The 9,889-nt window shown below is 43.1% G+C and overlaps 1 protein-coding gene across 3 annotated transcripts in view; it reads left to right on the top strand.

Moving 5' to 3' along the window:
- Positions 1 to 9,669, top strand: part of LOC147430050 (uncharacterized) — a 50,081-nt gene extending 40,412 nt beyond the window's left edge. Inside the window, exons 2-3 of one of the 3 annotated variants that reach the window (XR_015185834.1) lie at positions 8,797 to 9,013; positions 9,177 to 9,669. Coding sequence is in view for 1 of the 3 variants with exons in the window: in XM_086495433.1 (XP_086351559.1) it covers positions 7,364 to 7,369 (6 nt within the window). In the remaining 2 variants the exon portion in view is untranslated. Of the gene's footprint in view, positions 1 to 7,363; positions 7,661 to 8,796; positions 9,014 to 9,176 lie in introns of those variants that run through there. The other 2 variants (XR_015185833.1, XM_086495433.1) reach the window with 2 other exon arrangements.
- Positions 9,670 to 9,889: the final 220 nt, after the last annotated feature.

Consider the following 9,889-nt stretch of genomic DNA (forward strand, 5'->3'; position numbering starts at 1 on the left):
GAACTTTGCATGCCTACTCATACACCTGTGTTGGGTTGTGATAGCCAGAGTGCTGTCTACTTAGCCAAAAATGCCATGTTTCATGGCATACCAAACACATAGATGTGCGGTATCACTTCATACGTCAGGTATTGGAGGATGGTCTAGTCACCTTGACTAAGATCCATACACATGATAACCTTGCAAATGTTCTCACCAAGAGTCTTGCTAAGGCGCAACATCAGCATTGCATACAACTGGTGGGAGTTGGTTAACTTAAAGACGTCATTTATGCCTTCAAGTGGGAGGTTGTTGGGTTAAAGGCCCTAAATGACCTCTATTGTATATTTATACTTTGTCCAGGTTCACATTGAACCTGGACACATTTTTTAAAGTCACTTATAATAAAAGTGGGAAAGCCCAAATACTCATTATTGAGTTTTCCCCAAATTGTACTCAATGTGAACGTGGACACATTTTTTAAAGTCACTTATAATAAAAGTGGGAAAGCCCAAATACTCATTATTGAGTTTTCCCCAAATTGTACTCTCTCTCTCTCTCTCTCTCTCTCTCTCTCTCTCTCTCTCTCTCTCTCTCTCTGTGTCACAAGATGGGCACCACGTGCCAATAGAAAAGAACAGATTGAATAGACTTTTAGCACTTCATTAACAACTGAACTGAAAAGAGAGAAACGACACGCGACACGGAGTGGGGGTGGAATTGGCCCCAAGCCTTGGCGCCCCTTTCGGTATTTCTTTATATTGCATCAACACAGTACAAGCCGGTGCTCCAGACTTTGCACCTTCGCCAGGAAGCATGCCAGAGAATGAGCCCTAACCTCATATTTAAAGGCCCTTGGCCTGAAAAGCACTTACAGTGAAAAGCCTTCAAAACTCAAAAGCTTTTGATCCAAAAAGCAAAGCCAAAAGCTACCAGCGTAATTTACGAAAATCCGTACAGCCTGCCACGTCATTAGCGAGCGCAAAACGCGGAAATCCATACAGCTTGCCACGTCATCATGCCAGCGCAATTTTTGGAAATTTGCCACGTCATCAGCCAGCTTCACAATTCTAATGTGTATGTGAGTCCTGCTTTATTTTAATTCTTTATGTCACTTGGGGCCCCATCAGACGGGGTCCCCATAAGTTGGTAGGACTTCTTCTTCTGTTACTTGTTCTTCTTAGGCTTTAGGCCCCTCGGCCGACATCTGCAAGTTGGCCCCCTTCTTCAGGGCTTTGACACGTCAACAGTTTGTTACACTCTGCTTTTGATCTCTAGCGCTAGCTCTCTGTGCACTCTTGTCTCCTGCTTCTTGCCCCAATCCTGCACTACATCGTGTTGCGCACCTACCGGTATCCTCTGCTTCGTGCTTTCAGAGTATATCATCGATTCTTGTAATGTGGAAATCTGTTCTGGTTCATTGTTTCTTTATCTTGGCCTCGGCTAACGTTGTAAGGTGGCCGGTTCGGTGGTGTACTACCACGAATCAATCATGGGATCTTCACGATGTAAAGGAGGTAACTCGCTTATACGCCTTCAAAGAAACAGTCAGCCTCTATTGCTGAAAAATCTTGTCGTTTCTTTTCAAGGTCAAACATATTCGACCTTCAATCGTCATTCAATTCTCTGAAGAAAAATCAAGTAAAGAAACTGATTTTCATCAAGTACAATCTCTTTTGCCCTGCATTTGTCAAAACTCACTTTTGTACCCCAATAGTCAACCACGGGTTGTTCTTGTGGTACCAAGAGATTCCTAGGAGGACTTCACAACCTCCCAGGGGCATTACATAGAAGTCCTCGTGCCCTAAACAGCCCTGACATTGCAAACGAAGTTTGCCAATGATTGGTGTAATGGAAACATCCCGTTCGGGTGTCGCTAGAACTGCCTCCGCCTGTGGCCTCAGCGTGTCGGACGTAATTCCAAGTCCAGGAAGGCAGAACCAAATATTTGTATAAGCCAAAGTTTGTCTGAAAAGCTATCTTGTAGACATCCCCCAGAGCAATTCGGATCTGGTGATATCCATTCTTTATATCAATTCTGCTAAAACAAGAGGATCCATGTTGGGATAGGGAATTGGTTCTTGATGGTGATTTTATGAGAATTCTATAGTCAATGCACATTCTCTAAGATCCGTCTTTCTTTAGTACTAGCAATACCGGAGAACAGTAAGGTGACGTGCTAGGTTGGATGAGACCCTTTTCAAGAAGTTCTTTCACTTGATTCATTATTTCTTCATTTTGGGCTCGGTTAACTCGATAGGGAGTGACGTGGTAGTACCTCGGACACAGCCCCTGCTAACGTGGCAGCAAGCCGGAAAACGTGACGCAATTCCCGCCGGAAAACGCGCTAACAGGTTGACGTGGCAGGCAGTACAGACCTCCGCAATTTGCGTTGGTTTGTTGACGTGGCATTCCGTACGGATTTTCGGAAATTATGCTGGCTAGCTTTTGGATTACAATTGCTTTTAAGTTTAAGAGATTTGGAGTTTGAGATTTTGGGGCTCTGCTTTTGGGCATCCCTTGTAACAATAAATATGTCTGCTGGGCCCTCATTACTCGGAGCATCTGGACGCAGAGTCTGAGTGTGAGTCCCAACAGACTCCTTGGAATTTGCACCAAGTTTAATATAAAAAGAAATACTGAAAGGGGAGTCTTTGACGCCAATACCTCTGGGCACGGAAGTACGTCGGGCCGTGTCGTCTTTTGTGAACTATTTTAAAGTGAATCTCTGTTGTGCCTCTCCCACGCTTCATACATCGCGCATCGGGCGCGCTCTCGTCTTCATCGCTGTCTTACAGGGCATAAATCCATAAAGAATCCTAGATTACACATGGGTTCTCGTGAAGAATCTGACAGAGATGACACCTCTCAATGGGAAGGCAAAGAAAAGTTGAAAATCTGGCACGGGAACTAAAGAAAAGAATGAAGATTTGGGCAAATTTCTTTTCGGACAAGTTTGTCAAATCAGAGTACAAACATCAACTGTAGATTGGCATATGTGTGAACAGATTGATTAAGTACTCCAAGGACCCAAGATTGGTGAGAAACGTGAAGAATTACCCGATTAATAAGTTTTACTCGAGATGGCATGTAGCCATTGCTTCTCCTCTCACGTCAGGAGGAAAGCCGAAAGGACAGTTGAGTGCAGAAAAGCGGAACTTGTACTCGCAGAAAGAGATGGATAAGAACTCTTGAAAAGAAGATGAACCAAAGAACATAAATTTGAGAGTTATAGAGCAACAACTGAGTGCGGAAGAAAAGAACAGATGAAAGCAGATCTGGTACCACATTGCGTGGGGCTCGACCCGAATCAGATAAACGAAAGTACAAAACTTTGCCGCTCTTGGGGCAAAGTGAAAGATAAAGAAGCCCTCATTTTTTTGATGGAGGAGCCAAGGCCAACTTCTTTCACAACATTTAATCAGATGATGGTTAGGATTTTTTGAGAGTATCGATCTTTTGTGGACACTTTCTTTGATGACATTATAGTTTTCTCCAAGAATGAAGCAGAGTACATACATCATCTGCTACAGGTCTTTCAAGCGTTACGGAAGCATAGATTGGTTATCAATGCCAAAAAATGTAGGTTTTCTTGCTGGAGATACATTTCCTGGGGCACATCGTCTTAGCAGAAGGAGTGCAGATGGACCCAACCAAAATTGAGACTATCCGTGATTGGCCTGACCTAAAGAATGTTCATGAAGTTCAAAGCTTTTTGGGCTTGTGCTCTTATTATTGGCGGTTCATTCGAAAGTTTGCAGAGATAGCTTCACCTTTGCATTTATTGACTCAAAAAGGGGGACCGACAGAGGTGGCCGCTTTTGAGACGCTCAAAGAAAAATCGACTACTGGACCAGTGTTGGCTTTGCCAGACTTGCAAAAGCCATTCGAAGTTTATTGTGACACTTGTGGTCGTAGTCTGGGAGCAATTTTGATGCAAGAAGGCCATGTCATTGCTTACGAAAGCAAGATGTTTTCACGGCCATAGTTGGTAGCACAGATCTATGAGAAAGAGCTATGGGCAGTGATCCATGCTCTTACACAATAGCGACACTATTTACTCGGACTTGATTTCACAGTCTTTACGGATCATCAGAGTTTACGCTACTCCTTGTCACAGAAGCAGCTTTCAGAAAAGCAGATGCGATGGGCTAACATCCTCTTTCGGAAAAGCAAATGTGATGGGCTAACATCTTGTCACAGTTTCACTTTCAGATTGTCCATGTTCAGGGACAGAGAACTTAGTGGTAGATGCATTGTCTCGGAAGTCCTTGGTTCTGGCTATTTCCACCATTCACCACCAAAGCTTCGAGGATATGGTTGACCAGTATGCCACAGATCCTGACTTTGCTAACATTTTTACCCGGATACAAAATGGGGAGACTGTTTCAGGCTATTCCATGTGGGATGACTATTTGATGCGGAAAACGATGTTGTGTGTTACACAACCTTTGAGGGAAAAGGTCTCGATAGAGTGCCATTGTCCACCTTTTACGGGTCATCGCGGCATAGATACCACCTTGAAGGGTGTGGAGCGTTACTTCTATTGGTCGAGGCTCAAAAAGGATGTGGATGACTTTGTTTGTAGTTGTTTAGTATGCCAAAGAATGGCACAAGAAGGCAACAGATAGACATAGATGCTGCTTGAGGTTGAAGGAAGATGATTGGGTGCTCTTATGTTTTGAGAAGGCACACCTAAGGAAACGTAAGGGAAAGGAGCGGCTTTTTCCAAAGCTCAGCGTCACAGTCTTGGGCACCCCAAGCAGAGAATCTGACATGACACCGAATCACTTAAAACACTTCACAACTTTATCACACTTTAATAATCGAGTCGACACGGCCCTGCGTAGTTCCGTGCCCAGAGGTATTGGCCCCAAAACTTGGCGCCTGTTTCGGTATTTCTTCAAAGTACAACACCCGAAGGGGTCCTTTGCTCTCGGACTCTACGTCCAGATGCTCTGAAAAGTGAGGCCCTTGGGCTCCTTTTATTCTTACAAGGGATGCCCAAAAGCAGAGCCCCAAAAATCATCAAACTCAAAAGAAAACTGTCCCAAAAGTAATAAACTGCCAAAAGTAGTCAACGCAATTTTCGGGCTGCTATGTTAGCACTATCAGCGCAAATTATGGACCTTCGTACAGTGTGCCATGTTAGCATCTGTCAGCGTGAAATGCGGACTACTTGCCACGTCAGCATGTCAGCGCGTTTTCTAGGATTTATGCCACGTCAGGCTGCCCGGGTGGTCATGCCATGTCATCAATTTGTGACTCTCAGCATGAGGTATTATGGCCCTTTCCAGATTCAAAAAAAGATAAATGATGTATCCTTCAGACTCAAGTTGCCAAACACTTGGAAAATTCACAATGCTTTTCATGTGAGTCTCTTGAAACCTTTTAAGGGTGAGGTGCCAATTGACAGGGAGCTTGATGAGCAACCTGAAGTGGAAGAGAGCGAGGAGATACTTGTTCTGGAACAGATACTGTCCCATAAAGAAGAGAAAGTGAAAGGTAAAGTGATTCGGCGTTCTTAGTGAAATTCAAGAACTATCCGACATTGGATGCGAAGTGGATGGAGGAGGACCTAGCAGATACTCCTTAGATTTTGGAACTTTACCTTGAGGCTTTTGGCTTAGCTGCATCTATTCCGATAGCTCCCGCAGATCAGGAGGGTTGAATCTGGTGCAGACGGGACTACACGAGAGGGGAGTCACTCCGCTCCTTTGTCACAGATTAACTGGATGGAATAAAGTCACTGATGGATTTCAAGGATACTGATGTGGTGACAATATTCTGTTGTATGACTTTATGAATAAGGAAAGTGAAAATGGGAATTACCGAACTTGAATCTAATTGATGTGTACTCTCTCGTGCGATTTTGTTTGAGTACAGGTTTGAAAGACGAAATGATTGCAGCATTCGGTCTTAAGAATCTATAGACATGATCACAATAAGAATTAGCTAATCCGACATGAATGAGGTTCGATGTGGATCTAGATGCGATTGCTAAATACGTTGCCAGGAATCATGGTCTTAGATCTGGAATCAATTTTTATGTGATTGATATGATTTGAATGTGCATTGACTGAGTCGTCTTTGTGCAAGTGCTAGATTTGTGTTGTCTAGTGCGTCGGTACTTAGAGTCAGTGTCTACTGAACAGGTTTATGGCCTCTGTCTGTCTTGCAGGTGTAATCGAGGACGATACAATTCTTTCAGGAGGGGGGTATGTCACAAACTGATGATGTGGCATGCCTAGTAGACCACTGATAAGTGGTCCCAACTTATGGGCACCTGCCAACAGGGCCTTGGGGATACTAGCATAAGTAAAAAGGCTGGGGGGCTGACCGTATAGAAATCTGTAAAACGCGTTGGAGTGCTGACGTGGTTGGCCGTATGAAAATCTGTAGAACGCGCTGGTTGTGCTGACGTGGCAAGTCTACGGAATTCCGCAAAACGTGCTGGTTGCTTTGGGCGTTAGGGCTTTTGGAGCCAAGTGCTTTTGAGTTTGGAAGCTTTTCATGTACTGTTTTTCCATGGCCAAGGGCCTTTAAATAAGACCCCGGGGCCTCTCTTGGCTCACATGTGCTGACGAGCCAGTGAGCAAAGAGGACCCGTGGGCAATTGTACTTTGGTCAAGCATTAATACAAAAAGAAATATTGAAAGGGGTGCCATTCTTTGGGACCAATAATCTCTAGGCACGGAACTACGTTGGGACGTGTTGACTCAATTGATCTGTGAATTAAGTGTGAAGTATTTTAAAGCGATTCTCTCTCGTGTGTCGTGCCAGATTTTCAACTTGGGGTGCCCAAGTCTGTTACAGCTCTGGACAGCGGAAGCCCACAGGCAGCAGGAGCCCACATGGCATGGAAACAAAAGCCAAACCCAAGGCTAGACATTGATAAACACATCTCGACAGCCCTCACATACTAACACTTGTCCCTGGAAGGAGAAACTGGGACCGACCGAACGAATTCAAGAGATGCCATCAATAACAAAAAGTTCTCGTGCCCTAGATACTCCTTGCAATGCAACCAAAATTTGCCTATGATTGGTGTAATGGTGACATCATGCCCTGGTGCCGCCAAAACCACCTCTATTGGTGGTCCCATTTCTTCAGGTGTTATTCCAAGTCAAGCCGCCAATTCGGGTGAAATGAAGCTCCTCCATCAAAGAAGATTAGGATTTCTTGATCTCGTACATGTTATTGCTAAATAAGCTACAATGATCATTCGTATGTGAAATCTTGATGGGGATAAATGATGTGAATGTGATGATGAATGTTTAGTGACTGGTGTCTTTGTGCAAGTGCTAGATGTGTGCAGTCTGGTGCTTGTGTATATAGAGTCAATGTCTATTGAGCTAGTTTCTGTCCTTTGTTTGTTTTGCAGACATAATTGAGGGCGATTACTCTTCTTTCAAGGAGCGTATGTTACAAACCGACACGCAACATGCTACTTGCACTGGACATTGAAGGGCTGGACATAAAGATCACTTACTCGACCGCTTTTGTGGACACAATGGTGTGTTGTACGGACCGCCCTCTTGTACCTTTACAAAAGCCTGGCGGGTGAGTCTCTTGCCGATTGTGCTAGGCTACCAATGGCAGAGCTCACCTCGCCAGCAGTTGTACTATGTGATTATCAATAAAGAAAGAAGTACCGAAAGGGGCGACAAACTTTGGACCAGTGCATTACGAAGTGGCGGAGTCGATTCCCTCCCTCTCTCTCTGTCTCTCTCTCTCTCTCTCTCTCTCTCCATCTATTCAATTACAATTTGTTGCAGTTTCTGTTTGTGTTGCTATTGATTTCTCGCTTGGGTATCGGAGCCATAGTTATAGGGAATGGCCATTTTTGGGTCTCCGTTCCCCGTTCCCATTCTAGCTTCCTGTTCCGTGCTTCACACGTGAGTATCCATAAGAAGGAATGGCGTTTCATGCAAGTTGCCATTCCCCGCTCCCCGTTCCGATTTCTGGTTTCGGGTGACTATGTTTCAAGCCTGTTACATCAACTCATGTGAACCTTGAGTCTTAGATTCGTCCTCATGGATAGTCTAGTTGTTAGTAGTCCACACTACTGCAACAGATTTACATGTACACAGACTCTCGATACAACACAGAGCGTCGTAGACGCATCAATCCAGTCTGTGTTCTCTTTTCAGTTTAAGCGTGTTAAAGTTGTTTCCACTATTTCTTTTCAACGGCACGTAGTGCCCTTCTGGTTACAATCTCTTTAGCAGAGTTTGCTCAGGAGGGCTTTTCCCATCTCTCCCTCTCCTCTCTCTCATTTTTGGCTCTCCTCTTTTCCTCCCTCATTCTTATGTGGTCCTGTGTCACTATTCCTTCCACTGCACTTTGATATGTTTAAGCATTTCAAGCCTGGCAGTATATAAAGGCTGGAGGAAGAAGTGAGCCGCTGCAAAACATTCCATTGCCAAAGGTGAATGTTTTGTGTCACTCCGAACATTTCAACTATGGTCATTGCAATTAAGTGTTAATTGCTGGATTTTGAAAAACTTTGAGAGATTACGATTGAGACTGACTTGTTTTTAGTGAATCGGTGTTTGCTTCACCTGCAGAAAATGCTTTAATGGTTGATTTTTTTCACCATTCACAGGCAAAATGTGATTCATGGGTACCAATGGGTGATAGAGACCTAAATAGTTGAACTGTTAAAAAATGGATCATGTTTGCAATGACATTGTAAGAGTTGCAAGACTTGGGTTCTGTTTTAGGGCTAAATTTCAAGAAAACATAATGCATTCTTTAGTTCTCTTCACATACTTTTGCAAGTTTTTTTTAACCAAACCTTCGTTGTGGTTATAGATTGAAGATTTCAAGGAACTTGGCAAATCGGTCAGGCAACATCTTGAATCCTCTTTAAAGAAGAATTGAAAGTTTAAGTGGGAGACTAGAAGGCTTTCGCAACATTCCAACCATATGCTGCAAAGCATTTCTTCGTTCTCAATTTGTCATAGATTTCCAGGCAAAGCAGACATCAAATAATTGTTCGGACTCTGAAAGTAGCAATTATTTGGTCGAGGTACGCGCCAGGGTTCGGCTAAGAAAACTAAGGAACATATTCAAGTGTTTGGGCAAAATCATTTTCCTAACCAATACAAAATTCCTTTGTATGTTTTTCCAAAGAGGAAAATTTCGGAATTTGAGCTATTTTCTCACATTTTAACACTTGTTTCAAATTTTAGGAGGATTATTTCCTTTTCCTCTTCCTTTGGACAGGAATTATTGACTCTTCAAGTGGCATGATTGTAAGCTAAGAAGCTTTTCCGGAACACTGGCATACTTAGTTGAGAGATGCTCATGGCATTGTGCTACCGGTCTTCAAAGGTGTTGCGAATATGTTGCAAGATCTTCTGCATGGGGCTAGTTGCCGCTGCCAGCCCTTTGGCAAGTGCCATGAATGTGACAGTGATTTCTTTTACAAAATTCAGAGCTATATTAAACATTAGTAAGCTATGAGACAGGTGCTTGTAACAAATGTAGTCAAATCCACCAGCTTCTGGCTAAAGGCTAGTATTGACATTGGATGTAAATTTCCACGTTCTGTTGCTGATTGATCTGAATCTGTGGCAGTGCTTGAAATAAACTCTCCCTAAATCTTGGAGGCATGCACTTTGAAAAACTCCTCCTATTGGCTATATTTGAAGATTTTTACACTAATTTTTGTAGATGATCTCACCTTCTTCCAATTTATAATATTGATGTAAATTTCAAAATTTTTAGGTGGGATTACATTAAATTTTGTAGGTTTTCTCACCTTCACATTTACAATTTTGATGTAAATTTCAAAATTTGTAGGTGGGATTGCACTAAGTCTAGGTTTTTTTATTTTGTGGCCTAGGTTTTTAATTTTGTGGAGTGTTGATTTGTGGTGAATTAGAATTTATTATTGCTTTCT

This window comes from Adiantum capillus-veneris, chromosome 22 (assembly GCF_014529385.1).
Source record: "Adiantum capillus-veneris isolate H3 chromosome 22, ASM1452938v2, whole genome shotgun sequence".
NCBI classification, from domain to species: Eukaryota; Viridiplantae; Streptophyta; class Polypodiopsida; order Polypodiales; family Pteridaceae; genus Adiantum; species Adiantum capillus-veneris.